This window comes from Cyprinus carpio, chromosome A25 (genome assembly GCF_018340385.1).
Source record: "Cyprinus carpio isolate SPL01 chromosome A25, ASM1834038v1, whole genome shotgun sequence".
Classification (NCBI taxonomy): domain Eukaryota; kingdom Metazoa; phylum Chordata; class Actinopteri; order Cypriniformes; family Cyprinidae; genus Cyprinus; species Cyprinus carpio.
This window is the reverse complement of record NC_056596.1, coordinates 7,522,778-7,545,189: the sequence shown is the minus strand read 5'-3', so window position 1 is coordinate 7,545,189 and position 22,412 is coordinate 7,522,778. Positions and strand designations below refer to the sequence as shown.

Below are 22,412 nucleotides of genomic sequence, written 5' to 3'. Positions count from 1 at the left end.
ATTTTACAAGGATGTACTTTATATTAAAACTACTTCTACTGATAGCAGAGGACAGCTTAGGGGTCAGCTCTACTGATGCACGTTTCAAAAGTGTTCAGTTTTAATTGTCCTTGGTTGATTTTAGGCAATAAAAAGGGATTATTCTAAAAGATATTTCTCTGATATCACTACATACACCAGGAGTTTTGAAGGCTTATTGTAGAGCAGGTTCCTGCTTGTCAGCGACTTTCCCTCTGCTTTGTCAGTGATTGAATTTAGAGCCTTTAACACCCAGAAATTTATCAGGCCATTCATAACAAACGTCTGGAACGTCCCCAAGTTCAATCTAGACTTACCATTATTGATCAAAACACATGGCACATCTGAAATTGGACTGGTCGTCTCGGAAAATATATTTTAGAAAAAGAGCCTCTGTTTTATGCACTCTGCTCAGTTTTCAAGCATGATACGATGTGAGATATTTAAGTCATTCTTAAATCCAGATCTTAATTTTGATAGACAGAAGAAAGAATTTAGTTTATGAATGTTATTAAACTTTAAACCATAATTTAAATCAAGAAATCCATAGTGGCATTGTTGACTAATAATAAATGAGGCTAGTTAAAAATGTGTACTTAAAGTGCCATCTAGAGGCAAGTGCATGATTTATTTTTTTTAAATATATTTATTTTTAAATTATAATAGATATATATATATATGTTTATTGTTTAAAAATATGCATTAGAATATTTATACAACATCTTTTATAGAGTATGATTTCTTAATATAATAGATTATGATGTAATTATATATATATAATATATAATAGAATTGTGGTTTTCAACTGGTTGGCCACTAGGGGGCCTCAGTAAACTTCCAAAGATCCACAAGAGGTCTGAAAAATTAAACAATGTTACATTATACATACTAGATTAAAATGTTAAAACGGTAAAAATTAAAAAAAAAACTTAAAAAAAACTCTATAATTGCACAACAGCCGGTGCGTGACACATGTACGTGTTTTGGCAAAGTAAACATAGATATATATATAAGCAGATGCCCATAGAAACAGTCACTAATGAGGCATCTGCTTATATATATATATATCTATGTCTACTATGCCAGAGCACATACACGTGTCACGCGCCGGATGTTGTGAATATGCTCAGGACTGTTGCACATTGCGGAGGAACAGAGGTAAAAGTGATATAAATACTGTTCAGTTTCTTGCACAGACCCTTTCGTGTCTTAAGACCTCAGTGAATCGTCACGAGACACATGGTTTAATTTGGTTTTGTCTGTGTATGTTTTTCTTACTCTCAAAGCCGTGGCACCCATTGACTACCATTATAAGACTGATAGACTGCAACAGTTTAAGTTAAAAATCTTCATTTGTGTTCTACTAAAGAAACAAAGTCACCTACATCTTGGATGCTCTGGGGGTAAGCAGATAAACATCAAATTTTTTTCCATTTCTGGGTGAACTATCCCTTTAACAAGGCTAGTTGTGAAAGGCTGTAATCTCAGTTCTAAGAATGGACTTCAGGTCTTGTAAAGAAAAGGCTTGCAGGGTTTTTTTTGACATTTTCTGATGACATTTTTTTTTCTTTTTTTTTTTTTTTTTGATCAAATCTATATGATGGCAATATGTATGGCACTTGGATGATAAAAAAGTAGCAACTTGAGCAAAATATTGTGTAATGAATCTTTATATCTACTTCTTATATCTACTATCTTCTACTTCTTTGTTTATAAAATATTAATATTGATCTATAACTGAAGCTGAAATGCTAAATTCTCCAATTAAAATAATTGAGTCACAGCAGCAATGAAGGAATTCAAAAATGTGGTCATACTAACTGGTTTAGCTGGTTTACGACTAAATGTTTGAAGGATTAAAACGAAAGCATTATAACAAAACAATTATCCTATAAAGTTCTTTTCATTCTTTGGATTATTACATTTTTCTTCAAACTAAGAAATAAAGTTTATTTTAAAGGGATACTCCACCCATAAATAAAAAATGTAGTCATCATTTACTCATTATTAATACATTTTGAAGAATGTTGGTAACAAAACCAAACCAGAAAAACCAGAAAAAAGAAAGTCATACAGATTTGGAACGACATGAGGTGACAGAATTTTCACTTTTGGATGAACTATCCCTTTTAGAACTGTTCAACAAAATGGTTCTATCTAGAACCCAAAATGGTTCTGTGGCATTGATGCTTTTTTTTTAGAGCGAGTGACAAAATAATTATAGCAGAAAGTCAAAGCAATAAAAGAGTGAAAAAAAAATGGTTGTCTAGTGGTTGTCTTTTTATTAATTCAGGATTAATCAAAAGCAAAAATCTTGTACACATAAATGATTGATTAATTAATTGAGTCAAACATTTGTCTTTGGACAAAATCCCAAGGCAATCCCGATGCTTTGAAACACGCAGCATTATTCTATGTGTTGACGTCATTTTAACTGAAACAGGAAGACAGGGCAGGACATATCAGGCAGCCCCACACCTTTTTAAATATCCAATAGCGTTCATTTATACCACAGCTTGACCCGACAGTTCAGAGCCATTGAGTTCCATAAAACCACATTTGACAGAGTATGACAGCCACAATCACATCCATATAGCTATAAAATATTGCATTCTGTGTAGAATTCAAATAGGTCCGATACGTTTTCTGGTCTGCACTGACATGTGCATGTGATCCGCTCCTTGCTATTGTGCCTCTGGACCGGAGGAGAGTGTGTGCAGTGCAGAGGTTAGCGTGACACAGTGCGAAACCAGACTTCTTTTTCCTCAATGGAAAGCATATTTACACTGTCTGAATCGTTCCCTGTCCCCTGACATGTGACGTCAGACTTAACAAGTGGATATAGTGCACTACGTGCCATTCACCATAAAGAAAATACTAATTCTGTAAACATGTCCGATTTCAGCAGCAGCTTCAGTGTCTATTTATAGTGTAGGGGACGCTTTGGATTCTAGAGAGCATTTGATTGGACAGAACAGTTGACGAGAAGCTGAAGTGCAATGTGAAGTGCGATTTGAATGCTTATATCTCCTAAATGCTAATTTTGACATTGTTTTGGAACACACCAGCTTATTCATAACCTTAAGACTAACATATTAATACTCAAAGCTAAAAAACTTACATTTTGATTTCATGGGGACTTTAAGGGTATAAGAGACGTTTTAACAAAGTAAATAACCCTGGTACACATTCTCATATATGCTGGTACAAAAAGGACTACAAGGGGAAACATAGAGTTCCAATAAAAATATGTGCATTTGTTTACAATGAGATTACCAAGGTATAAAAAACGTGCAAAGCTTCATTTACATGATGCCAAGAATATAACTTTAGAAAAATAGTTGTGCGAGCACATGATTACCTCTGTTAGAAAACAGATATGAAGTCTTTGTCCTCAATGAGCGAGAGCGACATGTTTTTCAGCTCCTCAGGGGAGTTGACAGCTTTGTAGCCGAGCTCGTCTAAAATGTGCTTACAGACAGTTTGTGTGTAATCAACTATGTCATGAGACAATTTCAACCTCCAGCTCTCTGCATTGGCTGCCGAGTTCCTCAATGTGCCGTACTTATGCTTTGCTGACTCGTCGTTATTGCCTCTTGTGTTGTTATGTATCCAGTCCACCACACTTTTTTCCAAAGAAAGACCAAGGAATTTATAAACCTCCTTGGTTTTTTGGAGTGGATTCCTGGCCAGGTCCTCGTATCTCACCAGCATGTACCGTCCACGAAGCCACGGTGGTCGGCTTAAGCCAGTGGACACCGAGTTCAGAAAGTCGTCACACACTGTCGTGAGCTGAGTCAAATCCAAGTTGTATGGTTTACGACCCGTGTCTCTCCAGATACGCCATAAGCGGTATGTGTCCCGAAAGGTTTCAATCCTAGAAAATAATATCCCACGCGGGTCCCTCACCAGCTGGATAACTTTCAGATTAAGCCGAGGATCCTCGATCAGTGCCTTGAGATCATTGACCTCTGGAATACGCACTGTTTTAATGGCCATGTGGCGTCTTTCCCGACATGATTCGGTAGCGAGGGTCAAGTTAAGGGAGGCACACTTTCGAACACAATCCCCCTCTTCTACATTGCCATAACTGGGGCTGAAAGCATCACACACCGGCATGGAGCAGAGGGCTTTGCTGGCTCCTCGTCGAAACAGTTTATCCGTGGTATGGCGTGCCGGCCGTGGTTTGATGTAATTCTCTAAGAAATACAAGTCGCAGTTATACAAGCTTCTAAGAAGGTCACGACTGGCTCCCAGCATCACTCTGTGCTCAACGGCATATCTGCTGGGAGAAAGGTGAGGGATAAAGGTCATTTGGACATGATAGAGTGGTTCAAAAAGATAGAACACATCTGGGTACTGGTTGAACAACTGTCCAACGAAAGTGGAGCCGCTACGGGTGGTCGCCAAGATGAGGATGTGAGTCTTCCTGGAGAAAGAGCAATTACAATACAGGTAGTCATCACATATCCGATCAAAGGACTTCACATCTTTTCCCAAGCCAAAGTTCATAAGGTTAGGAATCTGAGATTTATGAACAAATAAATCCATGAAAATCTTCATTGCTGTGTATTGAATCGGCATGGACACCAAGGCGAGCAGAATCACAGTCTTCCATGAACACTGCATGGCTGGGTAACTTCATATGCAGTCTGATGTAGTTCTGTCGACAAAGACCTGCTGAAAAAAATCTAAAAACTCATTCGAGTCTATATCACAAACTGATTTCAATTTTAAATACAGGTGTGAATGATCAAGTTAAACTTCAGGACTCGCTGAAAGACCTATGTTGAACTCCTGCAACTCAAATGCTTCCTATGAACCTTTGTACAATACTGAACAATTTAGTTCTTCCCCTTTCTTCAGATCAGTATTTAACCCCCAAAAAAAAAATTCTTTGTCTGGAATGTAGATGTGCTACAAAATGAATTCTTCTCATGTGTCAAAGTTTGCCCCTGAGAATAGCCAAAAGCAAGTTTTCGGTTGTGACAAGATGACTGATGCACAGTACAGTGAAATACAGATCATAGCTTTTGACACACACTGATTTCATTTCCTTTTCAAACACTGTGACTAAAGAGCTTATACATACTGGTGGATTAACCATTACAGAAACATTAAAAAAATATTTTGGTAATCACCAATGCTGTAAATTTAGGGCAGCTGTGGAACAAACCTTACAATAGGTGGTGGTCTAAAAAAATGTGTTACTATAGGTATATAATATTAAATTATATATAATATACAGGTGCATCTCAATAAATTAGAATGTGGTGGAAAAGTTCATTTATTTCAGTAATTCAACTCAAATTGTGAAACTCGTTTATTAAATAAATTCAATGCACACAGACTGTAGTAGTTTAAGTCTTTGGTTCTTTTAATTGTGATGATTTTGGCTCACATTTAACAAAAAACCACCAATTCACTATCTCAACAAATTAGAATATGATGACATGCCAGTCAGCTAATCAAATCAAAACACTTGCAAAGGTTTCCTGAGCCTTCAAAATGGTCTCTCAGTTTGGTTCACTAGGCTACACAATCATGGGGAAGACTGCTGATCTGACAGTTGTCCAGAAGACAATCATTGACCCCCTTCACAAGGAGGGTAAGCCACAAACATTCATTGCCAAAGAAGCTGGCTGTTCACAGAGTGCTGTATCCAAGCATGTTAACAGAAAGTTGAGTGGAATGCAAAAGTGTGAAAGAAAAAGATCCACAACCAACCGAGAGAACCCGCAGCCTTATGAGGATTGTCAAGCAAAATCGATTCAAGAATTTGAGTGAACTTCACAAGGAATGGACTGAGGCTGGGGTCAAGGCATCAAAAGCCACCACACACAGACATATCAAGGAATTTGGCTACAGTTGTCATATTCCTCTTGTTAAGCCACTCCTGAACCACAGACAACATCAGAGGCGACTTACCTGGGCTAAGGAGAAGAAGAACTGGACTGTTGCCCAGGTATTCAATTCAGCAAACACCAGGAAATACAATTTATAATTTCTTGTAGACCAAAGGTACATGTGCCAAAGGCAATGAAGTAAACCTGTTTGGTAACAGCTGCTATTAGTGGTGGTTATTCAGTCAAAACAAAAGCAGTGAGCGATTTTGTCCTATATGGATTCACTGTATTGATACATATCTGATTTCTTTCCCAGCTGTTTACAAGCTTGTGCATTGAGTTCTTTTTTTTAGCAGGCTACATCTGTAACATCATACAGCTTTGAGAAACAATGAAACTTGAAAAGGCTGCAAAGTCTGAAAAGAAACTTGATTTTCCTCACAACAGTCACAGAATGTACTGCATTGTTGATGTTTTTGAAAGGCCCTTTACTAGAATTAACGTTTTCCGTTCATTTCCTAAGGGCTACTGATTGCACAGATTAGTGCCATCCCTTTCTTCTCCCCTCCTCTCTATTTTCATCCATATGATGGCATAATATACAGGTGCTAGTCATATAATTAGAATATCATCAAAAAGTTGATTTATTTCACTAATTCCATACAAAAAGTGAAACTTGTATATTATATTCATTCATTACACACAGACTGATATATTTCAAATGTTTATTTCTATTTTTAATTTTGATGATTATAACTGACAACTAAGGAAAATCCCAAATTCAGTATCTCTGAAAATTTGAATATTACTTAAGACCAATACAAAGAAAGGATTTTTAGAAATCTTGGCCAACTGAAAAGTATAAACATGAAAAGTATGAGCATGTACAGCACTCAATACTTAGTTGGGGCTCCTTTTGCCTGAATTACTGCGGCGTGGCATGGAGTCGATCAGTCTGTGGCACTGCTCAGGTGTTATGAGAGCCCAGGTTGCTCTGATAGTGGCCTTCATCTCTTCTCCATTCTTGGGTCTGGCATATCGCATCTTCCTCTTCACAATACCCCATAGATATTCTATGCAGTTAAGGTCAGGCGAGTTTGCTGGCCAATTAAGAACAGGGATACCATGGTCCTTAAACCAGGTACTGGTAGCTTTGGCACTGTGTGCAGGAGCCAAGTCCTGTTGGAAAATGAAATCTACATCTCCATAGAGTTGGTCAGCAGCAGGAAGCATGAAGTGCTCTAAAACTTCCTGGTATACGGCTGCGTTGACCTTGGACCACAGAAAACACAGTGGACCAACACCAGCAGATGACTTGGCACCCCAAACCATCACTGACTGTGGAAACTTTACACTGGACCTCAAGCAATGTGGATTGTGTGCCTCTCCTCTCTTCCTCCACTCTGGGACCCTGATTTCCAAAGGAAATGCAAAATTTACTTTCATCAGAGAACATAACTGTGGACCACTCAGCAGCAGTCCAGTCCTTTTTGAAGCGAGATGCTTCTGACGCTGTCTGTTGTTCAAGAGTGGCTTGACACTAGTAATGTGACAGCTGAAACCCATGTCTTGCATACGTCTGTGCATAATGGTTCTTGAAGCACTGACTCCAGCTGCAGTCCACTCTTTGTGAACCTCCCCCACATTTTTTAATGGGTTTTGTTTCACAATCCTCTCCAGGGTGCGGTTATCCCTATTGCTTGTACACTTTTTTCTACCACATCTTTTCCTTCCCTTCGCCTCTCTATTAATGTGCTTGGACACAGAGCTCTGTGAACAGCCAACCTCTTTTGCAATGAACTTTTGTGTCTTGCCCTCCTTGTGCAAGGTGTCAATGGTCGTCTTTTGGACAACTGTCAAGTCAGCAGTCTTCCCCCATGATTGTGTAGCCTACAGAACTAGACTGAGAGACAATTTAAAGGCCTTTGCAGGTGTTTTTAGTTAATTAGCTGATTAGAGTGTGGCACCAGGTGTCTTCAATATTGAACCTTTTCACAATATTCTAATTTTCTGAGATACTGAATTTGGGAATTTCCTTAGATGTCAGTTATAATCATCAAAATTAAAAGAAATAAACATTTGAAATATATCAGTCTGTGTGTAATAAATGAATATAATATACAAGTTTAACTTTTTGAATGGAATTAGTGAAAAAAAAATTAACATAACCACTAAAAAAAAAAACTCACAAAACCAAATAAAAAGCATTCGTACAAAATCCAAGAACTGTGCGTTGTTGCTAAAAAACAGCAACCAATCTTTGAAAAACACACCTATAGGCAATTTGTAAAAACATTCGGTTTAATTTCCCTGTTGAAAAAAACAGCTATGTTGCTGGTCCATTTGCTAGTTTATGGCAATTTGTAAAAAGCATTCCAAACAAAATACCTATATGCTGGTGGTTTCATTGCCCTTGAGATAAGAATTTGACTTTACAATATTGTGCAATCTATTATATAATAAGGTACAGTACTAACAACAACAGCAACAGTGAAACTAGCAACCACATTGCCAATTAGAAACGCAAATAAAAAGCTGATATACAAAGTAATAGGACAGGAAGTGACATTTTCATTTCCGCGCTAATATGTATAATCATATACAGTCTGTAATATCATATATAATAATAATAAAATAATATAAATATAATATATATTATAATAATATATATCATATATTATAAAGAATTATATAGAAGATTATTTATAAAAACTTTAATAATATACAATTTACAAAAAAATGATGGTGATGATGGTTGTTATATAATTTATTACGTTATATATGAATAACATTAATGATATTTTACTGATAACAAGAAAGACACACAATCGTATGCTTTGTGTGTGTGTGTATTAGTACTACTACTGCTAATAATAATCAAAAATAATATATTATATATTACAGATAAAATATAAAATAAAAACACACATCACATTCACAGTGTGTGTGTGTTTATTGCTTGTGTGTGTGTGTGTGTGTGTGTGTGTGTGTGTGTGTGTGTGTGTGTGTGTGTGGTGTGTTGTGTGTGTGTGTGTGTGTGTGTGTGTGGTGTGTGTGTGTGTGTGTGTGTGTGTGTGTGTGTGTTAGAGCATTTCTTTATAAGTGCAAAAGGTAAGCATTGCGTTAAAAAAATTCCCAGGGAACACATGTTAGGTAAACAAATGTGGTAAGTCGCTTTGGATAATAGGTCATAAATGCATAAATGTGTATGCATATATATATATATATATATATATAACTATGATTTAGCCACAATAACAAGCCTTAAAATTGATATACATATAACACTACTAAATAAAAAAAAAAAATAACAATAACAAAAAAGTAATAATATAAGTAATACTACAAAAAAAAAAAAAATAACAGTAATATTGTATTATACTACAGTATATATTACGTTGTTATTGTTGTATATTACTACAGTCGTGAGCACAGCATTATGCTTATAAAAAATTAATACCAAACAAACACAGCATTGTGGAGAACTACCACGAGGGGGCACAAAACACCACTTAATTGCAAACACGTTGACGAAAGTGCGTTTCTTCAGTTTATGCTTATAAAACATTTAGACCGAATCAACAGGTATCTACAACTGAGATACCTACATAATATTTTCCATTTCCGTCATGTCCTCTCGTGTTACGCTCAGTGTATATATTCAACACAGACTTGCCGTCTGTTTACCTCAGAACACTTAGCGTGTGCCAGACGTGTTTTACCAGTTGCGTCAACTGATCTCATAATTTGACCATTATTTCAAACGAGCACGGCGAACAACACACAAGAGAAACGTGACGGGGCTGGATTTCCACCGTGGGGCGGAACCAATAGCCGCTCGGAAGCGCGAGTCACTCACTCTGGTAATCCGTACACGTGTCATTCCGCTACCCAATTGTAGAGACTAGGGGCGGAAACACCATCGAGTCTACTGTGCCTGCCCCTCATCTCAAACTTCACAGAGAGGCATATGTGGCTCCCGGACGGCTGGAATCGGGGATTGTTTACGCTTTTGGACTACCATCGACTTTTAAGATGGAATAAAGTGCAACTATGGTGGTGAATTCCGTGCATTGGTTTCGCAAAGGGCTGCGGCTTCATGATAATCCGGCTTTGCAGGAAGCACTCAATGGTGCGGATACTGTACGGTGTGTTTATATTTTGGACCCGTGGTTTGCAGGCTCGGCCAACGTAGGAATCAACAGATGGAGGTTAGTGCCTTTCGGTTTAGTTTTTATTTATTTATTTTATTTTATTTTTTTGGTTATAAACAGACATACGTTGGGAAGTGTAATACAATTGTGAAGGGTAGATATGGTGGCCCAGAACTACGCAGCTCTTTTGCACAGCCGTTGTTATGTTTTGGCTCTGACATGCGCCGACTCATGCTCCCTATGTCATTTCAAGGCAACACTTGTGCAGATATAAGTACAAAAATTAAACACTGTTTTTTATTACCCGTATATTATAAAAAGCGTAAATTATTGACTCGGGTAAAGGGCCCAACTGCAGTTTAGAGCAGGTGAACGAACTTCACAAGTCAGCTGGACACTTCAGTTCAACTTCTCTAAATCCAATAAAGTATGTTATTTCTATTTTAAAAATAGCTGCTGAATTAATTATTCTCTCACTGCATGAAATGTGTATAAATGTGGTGGTGCCGTGACAGCGTTCAGACCATTCAGCTATGTGGAAGCTAGCAGGCCAGTCGGTTTGCTCACGCCCACGGTTTATATAACCGCTAAAATTACCAATTTCATTATTGCGTCATTGAATGTGTCTTTCGGTGAAGTCAAACACACGCAGTTTGGAGACAGAATTTGTAAAAGCGAGCGCGGTTCTAAAGATTCTAAATTCGATAGCGCGAGTCACGTGACAGAACTGTCCTGTTTTCACGTGTGCTGGCGTATGTTGCATTCACGCCATGTCATTATTACTGTGATTTCGAGATGACAGCACGTGCAGTTCTACTTAGAGCTGTTCACACCCTTGGACTATCGCACTATCAATCAATGCCTAATGATTCTGAGGTGGTCAGGTGGTACAAATTGTAGCTCTCAGAAAACTACCGGTTCACATGTTGTAAATACGAATTCTACGAGGATGTGAACGCTTTTTACGAGTTGGTATCTTGTAATTACGATGTGTAAATGTGAATGCACCTTTATCAAGTATGCTCTAATTGTGTGAATTAATGAATAGGCTTAACCCAGTACTACAAATATTTTAATGAAATATATATCAGAGCATTGTCATGTAATCTGAAAAAACGCCGTCAGACTTTTGGATTATTTACATTTATTACAATAAATGTGGTGCATGCTGAATCAGACAAAAAGAGTTTTATTAAATATTTGTTCAGTTAAACTATTCTTATGGGGGGGGGGTGAATAACGGGATGTCACCTTTCAATTGAGAATTGGGTGATGAGTGCAAGGTGCTAATAATATTGCAATTTGCAGTAAATCATTTGGATTTGTACTTAAAATTGGTCATTTCAAATTTGACCCAAATGTTGACGAAAAAATATACAATATGTATACTACATTATTGAGAAATAACTCCTGCTAAACTACTACAATTAGCTCTACTACAAGGTCATAGCATATTCTTATAAACTTTTGTAAATATTATAATATTTCACATTTTCTCTCTGGCAGATTTTTACTGGAATCTTTAGAGGATTTGGACACAAGTTTGAGGAAACTGAATTCAAGGCTTTTTGTGGTGCGAGGACAGCCAGCAGATGTCTTCCCAAGACTCTTCAAGGTTTGTATTTCTCTCAGGATATTGGTCTTGTGCCTTTTAGTCTCACTTTGGCTTTTAAAATCTAAATAGGTATGTCTGATAACTTGAAACATGGAAATTTTCCACCAGGTCTGATGATATACTGGTGCATAAAGCAATGCTGAGTTTTGCAGTATGTCTAAGTGTTTACTAACTGCAAACTATGCCATTTTATATAGTGAAATATTATTATAATTTACAGTGATGTTAGTGGTTAGTTATCATTAGTCAGTTCAGCTGCAAGTGATGACTTCCATTTTATATAGTGAAATATTATTATAATTTAAAATAATTGTTTTCCATTTGAATATATTTTAAAATATAATTTATTCTTGTTATTATTATAATTTAAAGTAAATGTTTTCCATTTGAATATATTTTAAAATATAATTTATTCCTGTGATGGCAAAGCTGGATGTAAAGCAGCCACTATCTCAGTCTTCAGTGTCACATGATCCTTCAGAAATAATTCTAATAAGCTGATTTGGTGATCAAGAAACATTTCTTATCAATGTTGTAAATGTTTTTTTTTTTCTTAGTATTTTTTGGAAAACAGCAATTTTGTTTCAGGATTCTTTGGTGAATAGAAAGTTTAAAAGAATAGCATTTATTTCAAAAAGACATATTTTGACTTTTATTGTCACATTGATCAGTGTAATGCATCTTGCTGAATAAAATGAAATAAAGTATTGACTGCAAATTTTTGAATGGTAGTGTACATGTTCAAATCCTAGACCTCATTTTCCTTATTCAGTAATCATGAACATCTGAAAAGTCATGGAAATTCATTGCTCAAAAGGTGTGGGAACCCTAAGTAATATAAGCGTTTATTAGCTTTGCTTGCAAAGGCAATCATCTCTTTACTATTTAGGGTTTAGAGGACTATTCAAATCCCTAACCTAAAGTAATAAAGTTCAGTGCATCCCACAGCTCTTAAATTTCTCATTTAGATGCTCCATTAACAATATTCAGCTAAACATCTGAGTCCTGATTGATTTGCACCAGCATTTTAGAGTAGTTTGCTATGAAGTATCTCATTTTCTTGCAGTCGGAGCAGTGTTCTTTCTCTTGAGCACAGCAGTACATCACTCAAGTGGCTTGTACGAACCCTTTGGCAGGTTAATATTGCTGTTTATGCAAGGGAGTGAGGGCACCAGCACACCAGCCCTTCAAAGTGCGCTTGTATAACAAAAAAGTCACAGAATTAGGCTACAGTACACTTCTTCTAAACAGCTGAGTGGCACAGTGTCCGTTTGTGACGATTACCCGAGTGTTGTGTGAAAGGATATTGAAATGACTAATAATGGTTTTCTTTTTCAGGCCTTTTGGTAATAACACTAAATTATTATATCACCAGATGTACTTGCTGTCAAAAGAAGCAGTTTGTCAATGATGTTAACCTCACTTAGTTAGTTGTAATGTTTGTATCATTCTTTAACATGAATATCTGATCTCTCTTGGCTCTTTTAGGAGTGGAATGTCACACGTCTCACGTTTGAATATGACTCTGAGCCTTATGGCAAAGAAAGAGATGCAGCCATCATTAAAATGGCACAGGAATACGGTGTGGAAACCCTGGTACGAAACACTCACACGCTCTACAGTCCAGACAGGTGGGTGATGAACTGAGCTTGCACACATTCCTCATGGAAAACTGACACACACTCATTCACTCACAGATGCAGCCTTTAAGGGTTAAGATTTTTTAAAGAAATTCATTTAGTGCAATTGATTGTCTATAAAAATATTAACTTTTTTTATGATGATTTTATGAGATAGTTTTACTAGTGACGACCATTCACGTTTTATTATGATTGTATACTACCGTTTAAAAGTTTGGGGGTCGGGACAATTGTAAATATTTTTGAAAGAAGCACAATAAACCTCGAAAAATAACTCAGTGCAGTACTCAAGCACTATCACACACCCGATGCACACAAACAAAGATAAAGTAACAAAAATGTCATGGTATAAATTATTATCATAAAACAAAAATACTCATATTGTGAAATAAGATTTTGATCATATTTACAGTTGTATAATTTCAGCTATTATTTTTATCATTCTAAAATAAGTAAAATTTAATATTAATTATAATTATAATTTAATAATTTTTAACAGCTGCAAAATGTGTGGGCACGTATGTATGTATATATAGATATATATATATATATATATATATATATATATATATATATATATATATATATATATATATATATATATATTCACATGTATTAGTAATACATATTACATTTACTGTTCTTTAATTTTCAGCTGTTACAAATTGTATTTATTTATGATTAATGTGTTTTTTTTATAATAATTTTATAATTTTTTTTTATTATTATTATTAATATTTTTTGCAAATGTTATAGGAAAACTTTCTGACACTGAAATGTAAAAATTATACAATCTACTAACTTAAAGTTCAAATTAAAAAAATAATCATCATTTGTATTTGGGACAAAAAAAATAATTGTCAGTAGGGCAGGTACAAACCTGAACTAACTGGGCCAGAGGGGAAAACCTCTTTGTTAGTGCACACCATGGGGCAACATTCCCTAATCATTGATTAGATTCCTCACTCAGTAAACTTTGCCACTTTTAGCATAATATGACATAAAGTTGAATTGTGACCCTGGCCTGCACTGAACTCCTGTTCTGTCTCTCATGCCTTTCCTGAGAGTATTACCAAACAGGAGAGAATGACTCTTCCCTTCTCAGATCATCATGCAGATGCCACTCCTGACGTGTAATGTAAAACAAGTGGCCTTTTGCGTAGGTTACATAAATGGGACGGATGATGGTAATACGCCCAGACTCTACGTCTCATTCAGAAAGAAAGAGAATGAGCTCACATGCTTGTATGCATGTGAGGGTGTGCATATGACGTCTATCGCTCTCCTGGACATTATGAGACTCACTGCTGCCATCAGGTGGTGGTTAGTGGACCTGACGGTCACACTGTGAAACATGTGCTGTGGGTGGGAGGGTGAAATAGCTCAGCATGCAAGTCACCACTCCAAACATGTGCGAGCCGAGTGCTAGGCTTTTCCTAACGAGCACGCGGATGCCCCCTGATTCCGCACCGTGCCGAGACAACCGGCCAATGGCAGGGGCTCCACCCCTGACCGATATAGACAGGAGTTGTATAAGGTCAGGACTATAAATAAGGGACAGCCTGTTAATGTGTTAAGGTTGTTGTTTCTCTCATAGAGGAGCTGCTGAGACTATTAGCTCCTCTCATTGAGTCTCTCAGAGCCAGACACACTGCCAATGTAAACTTTCTGCTTGATCCAATATGACTTTACTTTAGTGACCTTGTTTGCTTTAGAATAAAACTGGGCTATTTGTAGTGCCACTTTAATAGAATGTTCTAGTGATGTGTCCAATAATCAAGTAAGTTTATACTTTATCAATCAGGGCAGCAAATTGTTGTTGTTTTTCAGTAGATCAGATTTCTGGTTCCACAACATTTTATATTTTATTTTGAATAATTAAATTAAATAATGTTTATTTAATCTACACTACCACTTAAAAGCTTTTTTTTTTTTTTTTTTTTTTTTTTTTTTTAGAAATGTTTTAAATATTTTATGCTCACCAAGTCTGCATTTATTATTTATTTATTTATTTATTTATCTTCAGTGTCATGTGATGATTCTGAAATGTAATTCATTCCTGTAATGGCAAAGCTGAATTTCCAGTCTTCAGTGTCACGTGATGCTTTAGAAATCAATACAGTATGCTGATTTGGGTGCTAAAAAAACATATTATTATTACCAGAAAAGAAACAGTTGGGCTGCTTAATATTTTAGTGGAAACCGTGATCCACTGTAATTTTCAGGATTCTTCTCAAAATAAAATTTAAAAAAACAACATCATTTATAATATAAAACATTACAACAACCACTTATCAGCATAATAATGTCTCCTGGCTAAAAAAAATATCTTACTGTCCCGAAATTACTAGTGTAATTTGCAAGATATTTGAGTGTAATTGTGATCAGCTGGATCAGCAAACTTATACCAAAAATGAATTCTTTGAAAACTATTAAAATAATCTAAAAAAAAAAAAACAACAAGACACAACCAAAATGGTTCAAAACAAAGACATTTCCCCTTCTAAGGTCTGTTCCAATTCAACCTTGGAAAGAAAATAGCTGCTTTTAGGCAGTGAAATCTGAGACATGTTTGTTTTTTTCCCGCAGGATCATAGAAATGAACAACCACAGCCCCCCTCTCACTTTCAAGAGATTTCAAGCCATTGTGAATCGACTCGAACTTCCCAGGAAACCATTGCCAACCATCACTCAAGAGCAGATGGCCAGGTGTCGGACGCGGATCTTGGACAATCATGATGAACGTTATGGCGTACCCTCTCTCGAGGAGCTGGGTTTTAAGACTTTTAAGGGTGACAGCTCACATGTATGGAAGGGAGGTGAGACAGAAGCCCTGGAAAGATTAAATAAACACTTAGACAGAAAGGTGAGACATGGTGATACTTCATAAAGTTCAACAATTTAGAATACATTTTAATAATGACTGGTGACTACTTAATTATTAACAAGGAATGCAGTTTATGCATGTATTTTAAATATATATTTTTTTGTTTGTTTGTTTTAAACTCCTGTATATTTCTAGAAAGTAATAATGAATGGTTATATATATATATATATATATATATATATATATATATATATATATATATATATATATATATCTATATATATATATCTGTCAAAATTGTTATTTTAATTATTATTTATTATTCTTTTTTTATATTTGATTTAATCATGTTATTTTGATGCAGGCCTGGGTAGCAAATTTCGAGAGGCCAAGAATAAATGCTCAATCACTGTTCGCGAGCCCAACTGGACTTAGTCCTTACCTACGATTCGGCTGTCTGTCATGTCGCGTGTTCTACTACAATCTGCGGGATCTTTATATGAAGGTAAGTCTTTGCTGTTTTATGGCATTGTTGGCAGTCTAGAGAAGTGGACGTTTAACATTCTGTGGTAGCTGGTATCGAAATTATGAAAGTGGATGTTGATATCAAATAAATATTCTTGCCAATAGATGCATTTAATTTGAATTATAGAGGGGCCCAGAATCGAGCCTTGGGGACACCTCAAAAAAAAAACATGATGATTATACACTACTAGCCAAAGTTCTGGTCACACTTGACTGAACTTATTTTTCTTATGATCTTAAAAGTCCTTTTGATCTACAGGTTGATGTTGAAATGCTTGAAAGTATTTTTGGAGATGAACACAAAGTGTCTTAATTTGCATTTATTTACAAATACATGGGAACTTCAGTACTCCTAAAAAGTATGACAGGTGGATACATCATGAAGTTAGCTTTGAAATAGAAAATTCAAATGTGGCAGTAATTATAGTATAAGAAATAATTGTAAAAGACACTGTAGAACTGCCACAGCGTAGTAAAAAGAATATTTTGTGACAATTTTCATGACCTCTTGCACTTGTCCAGCTGCGGAGACACTCCAGTCCACCCCTCTCGCTCTTCGGCCAGCTGCTGTGGCGAGAGTTTTTCTACACGGCAGCCACCAACAACCCCAATTTTGACCGCATGGAGGGAAACCCCATCTGTGTGCAGATACCCTGGGATCACAATCCCGAGGCGCTGGCTAAATGGGCAGAGGGTCGGACAGGGTTCCCTTGGATCGATGCCATCATGACCCAGCTAAGACAGGAAGGCTGGATCCACCACCTGGCCAGACATGCCGTAGCTTGTTTCCTCACACGCGGAGACTTGTGGATCAGCTGGGAAAGTGGAATGAAAGTAAATGAGATGGCACAACTTTTCCTTTGCCTTTTTTTTTTATTCTTTTTCCTCTCTTAATCTTTTTCTCTTTCCTTCAGGTATTTGAGGAGTTGTTATTGGATGCGGACTGGAGTGTGAACGCAGGCAGCTGGATGTGGCTTTCCTGCAGTGCGTTCTTCCAGCAGTTCTTCCACTGTTACTGTCCCGTGGGCTTCGGCCGCAGGACGGACCCCAGCGGAGACTACATCAGGTACACAAACCAGCCCTGAACCACTCTTAAGCAAGTCATACATCACTGACAGGTGTTATATTTTGAGGGTTTCACAGATTTGTGTTGCGTAAAGGCTTATGTAAACCACCACAGGTTCAGGCCTTTCCACTGTGCATATTCAAAAGAGCTGCTGTGACATTGTGAATAAAGAATATCAGAAGAATACCTTGGAAAATAACCAGCTGCGTCAAATTTTAGCACCTGCAAGATGCCATAACAAATACTAAGAAATTATGAAATGAGATTTTTTTTATACGATAACATAATTTATAATAAAATGTATATAATTAAATTAGGTAAGTGTTTATTTTGCAATTATTTGTGTCTAATATAAAACCGTCTTGTACATTCTCACATACAGGAGGTACATCCCGAAGTTAAAAGACTATCCTAACCGCTACATCTATGAGCCATGGAACGCTCCAGAATCGGTGCAGAAAGAGGCCAACTGCATTGTGGGTGTGGACTATCCTAAACCTATGATCAACCATGCTGAGAGCAGCCGGCTCAACATCGAGCGAATGAAGCAAGTTTACCAGCAGCTGTCGCACTACAGAGGCCTTAGTGAGTAACACACAGTGGACCTATCAATGATGACATAAGGTTTATTACTAAAATGGCATTCTGATGATATTGAGTGCTTGTGTATGGGGATGTTTAAGCTGTTGCAATAATAATTTACTATCATTTCACACTAAATGTCTTTGAAGCAGTAGCTCTAAGAATTGTAATGATGCAGTTTATTTTTGACCCAATGGAGTTTGTAGATAGTTAGACTGCACAGAGAAGTGATCATGCTTGCCTACACAAAATGGAAAATATTACATTTGCAGAAGCAATTTTAGCTGAAAATTGATAGCAAATTATGCAATAACTGAAAAAGATTTTCAAAACTGCCATTTTAACAAGAAAAAACAAAATAAAACTTCTATATCACATATAACAAAATTTTTAGAATATTTTAACAACGCACCAAAAAAAAAAAACTATAGACTAAAAGAGGTCTTGCTACATAAGTCCTGGTGATTTCAATGTGTTGTAAAAAATACCAATAGTTTCATCATTTTAATAGAGAACTGTAAATTTACAACCCAGTCCATCAGAAAGACTTGATTATATGTAATGTGACCTTTGTATATTTATGCAGTTGCATGCAGATGACAACTTAATTAGTGTTTACAAAAAATTGCAACTAAGCCTCTTTCTCTCTTTTCATGGCAGGTTTGCTCGCCTCAGTTCCTACGATCCAGGAAGAGGCGGAGCCTCCCATGTCAGATGACTCTTATGCCAGCAGCAGCACTGCCGGTGAGGCGCGTCAATCATCCATCATCATACTAACAGGATTCACTGTGCAGCTTTCAGTTTTCTTTGCTTTGTTTTTATCTGTAAATCAAAATGTAACTACACTCCCTGATCTGACCAAAAAAAGTTTTACAATGCCAAAGAAAATAAATGCTTAAAGCAGACTTCACACTTCTAATATGTTATCATCCCTTTGGCCCTTAAATCAAACAAAGAGTTTTTCTTGTCAGGACAGTGATTTGCTGATGCACTATCATGTTTTCTACAGATCAAGTGTCCAGTCCTGTCCCATCACCACACGAGCCCACCTCTGCATCATCAACCCCGCCCAACTCAGAGCCCTCCACCCCAAACTCAAGCCCGACAGCGGCTGCCGCAGGGGCCCACACCCAGAGGAAGAGGGGCCGGCCCTCTGGGCTCCCATGCAAACAAGTCAAAAGTCAAGCACACCAGCCAAGCCAAAGGAGTCAAGCAGAAGACTGACGACAAGCAGTGACCACAGGTACCAGCCAGAGTTATAAAACCCATAATGTTTTTACTGAGTCTTATAATTCTAATAATTATTATTATAATTATATTTTAATTGTTTATGATCTAATGAAAATAACTATAATATTATTGTCATAATTATTAAAATTATTCAAAATAAATATTATTATATAATAAATATAATTGTACTTTTAAATAAAATAATTATTATTCTATATATGTATACATATTAAAATATATATATATAAAAATTATTCAAAATAAATATAATTGTACTTTTAAATAAAATAATTATTATTCTATATATGTATACATATTAAAATGTAAGATATTGAAACAAAACACTTCTAATTTGTCAAATTAAAAAGCATGTATTTTAAAATGAGAGTCTGTTTTTAGCTTAAAATAATTCTTTAATAATTATCATTACTCATTTTATATATATATATATATATATATATATATATATATATATATATATATATATATATATATATATAATTAAATATATTCTTGTTTATAAAATTCTGTTCATAATTATCAACAAATTAAAAATCATCATCATTTATGCATATATGCATTGAAAAAGTCCAGTTTTATAGTCAAGTCAGTCATTTTAATTTGAATAGCTGGCAGCTCCAGTTGAATTAATATGCGTCTAGTTATTACTGCAATGTTTCATGATGAGGTCTGTGGGAGCAGTTTCATAAACCAGCTTTATTTCTTTCTTAATTTATGTTTGCTGAGTCCCACAACTGATTTATTAAGTGTATCCAGCAAGATGCAAAATGAACCAGCCAACAGTGATGATGATGAAATATATATATATAGAAATATATTCTGCTCTCTTCAGGTTGAGACTGCATTTGCGGTCCCATATCCAAGGAAGTCGGAGGAGTCCACCTCCCTGAACCATCAGACAGACAGAAACAGCAGGAGAAAAGTGTGAAATGGCGCCACCTTTCGCAGAAAACAGAAACAGCACTAATAAAAAACAATACAGCAAAAAAGTGAATGCTGCAGTTCGGTCAATGCGTGTGACAAATCCAGGACTTATTTGTCAAACATCCATAATAAAAAGCTGCTTTTGTTCCAGTTTTAACCTGCTAAACTAAACATGATTGTATGAAGATACAGATCTGTGTCAGGTGTGTAGTTCTCTTGGCATTACGATCTGACAGAGATCTAATGGATATTGCTGTCACTGTTGAAAGTTTAGGGTAACGAGCAATTCACCGATATAAGTATTCATGGAATCTAGCCAAATTTTATGCAACCCAGGTTTATGTTTGATAATAAAAATGATGAGGGAACATTCGAAGAAACGGCCTACAGTGTTCTGACCAGGTGAATTGAGAATTGTAATTTTTGTATGAAGTCTGATGTAGTTAGACTCTATAACTGCTTGCAAGCTCCAAGCAACTAGTTCGCACAAGCAATGAAGAATTTTACTTCTTCGGTTTCTGGTTTAGTAATTTATCCCTGTACATATATGCTTTGTGTATGTAACTCTGAATGCAAACATTTCATTGCCTTTGGCTGCACTAAAGTTTTCTCAATTTAACAGTATCCAATCTTCAGTTTATAATTCTATAAGCTTGATTTATTTACCAAGTGATTTAACATCTGCAGGTTTTCTAACAGTTGACGAGGATTACATTCCACTAATGTGTGTTCATAATAATTTAACAATTTAAGATGTTCTCTCTGGCAATGTGGAACAGCTTTATTTATTTTTCGTCCCTTTTTCTTTTTTGTATTGTATAAAAGAGTTTATTTTCATGAAAATGCTGATGGGATTGTTTAGCTGTTATGTTTGTAGGCAGTAATTTATTTATGCCCTTTCACTGCATGCTTCTGTCAGCGACAATGTGTATCATGTTATTCAGACATGAATACATTAACATACATCAAAAATAATAAAGATTTCTTTTAAAATAAACAGAACTGTATCATGTTATTCAGACATGAATACATTTTCATACAGCTTGTAGAAGAAAGGTGTGTTTTTACTTTTGTAAGTTATCCGACATAAGATTTTTTTGCCTGGTGGATGTTAGAACAGCTGGATAGATCCCATAGATCTACCCTGTAGGAGGGGCCGTAGCCATATGTAGGTATCGCATGATCAGGGTGTGGGCTCTTTTGACTTAACTACACAGATATTTCTAGCAACTGTTTAGCAATTCCCTATCAACCACTCACAACACTCTAGCGTGGTGATGGAAATTGCTGCACAGTCTGGGTTTAGTTTTGTAAAACACTGACTTCAGCCATCACTAGAGGGCATCATATGGACCTAATGTTTGTTTTTAATAAATATATGAAAATGCTGAGGGGCTGCTTACTTGCATTAAGTGATTGATTAAAATTGATTATATTTATGGTCATAGTAATAAATCTTGTAAATCATTAATTTAAAAATCTTTCCAAATCTCTTTTTATGACTGCCCAGTGCATATGTGTGTGTGTATGTATGTATGTATGTATGTGTATATATGTATGTATGTATGTGTATGTATATGTATATATATGTATGTATGTGTATATATATGTATGTATGTGTATGCATGTGTATATATATATATATATATATATATATATATATATATATATGTATATATATATATGTATGTAAATGTATATATGTATGTAAATGTATATGTATATATACAGTACAGGTCAAACGTTTGGAAACATTACTATTTTTAATGTTTTTGAAAGAAGTCTCTTCTGCTCATCAAGCCTGCATTTATTTGATCAAAAATACAGAAAAAACAGTAATATTGTGGAATATTATTACAACTTAAAATAATAGTTTTCTATTTGAATATACTTAAAAAAAAAAAAAATATTCCTGTGATGCAAAGCTGAATTTTCAGCATCATTACTCCAGCCTTCAGTGTCAC

At 35.8% G+C, this 22,412-nt stretch overlaps 2 protein-coding genes across 3 annotated transcripts; one reads left to right on the top strand and one right to left on the bottom strand.

The window, feature by feature from the left end:
- Positions 1 to 2,293: 2,293 nt before the first annotated feature.
- Positions 2,294 to 4,813, bottom strand: LOC109050985 (carbohydrate sulfotransferase 1-like). Its single transcript, XM_042715223.1, has one exon. The coding sequence runs from the start codon at positions 4,645 to 4,647 to the stop codon at positions 3,385 to 3,387; it is 1,263 nt and encodes a 420-aa protein (XP_042571157.1). The 5' UTR covers positions 4,648 to 4,813; the 3' UTR covers positions 2,294 to 3,384.
- Positions 4,814 to 9,666: 4,853 nt separating this feature from the next.
- On the top strand, positions 9,667 to 21,370 carry LOC109050868 (cryptochrome-2-like). 2 transcript variants are annotated; one of them, XM_042715221.1, is made up of 11 exons: positions 9,667 to 10,075; positions 11,525 to 11,633; positions 13,122 to 13,264; positions 15,863 to 16,139; positions 16,465 to 16,605; positions 17,148 to 17,459; positions 17,540 to 17,691; positions 18,074 to 18,276; positions 18,934 to 19,017; positions 19,283 to 19,516; positions 20,357 to 21,370. In XM_042715221.1, the coding sequence occupies exons 1-10, from the start codon at positions 9,918 to 9,920 to the stop codon at positions 19,495 to 19,497; spliced, it is 1,794 nt and encodes a 597-aa protein (XP_042571155.1). In that variant the 5' UTR covers positions 9,667 to 9,917; the 3' UTR covers positions 19,498 to 19,516; positions 20,357 to 21,370. The 2 variants fall into 2 exon arrangements, with proteins under 2 accessions (XP_042571155.1, XP_042571156.1); XM_042715222.1 differs by lacking the exon at positions 9,667 to 10,075 and adding an exon at positions 10,772 to 10,902.
- Positions 21,371 to 22,412: the final 1,042 nt, after the last annotated feature.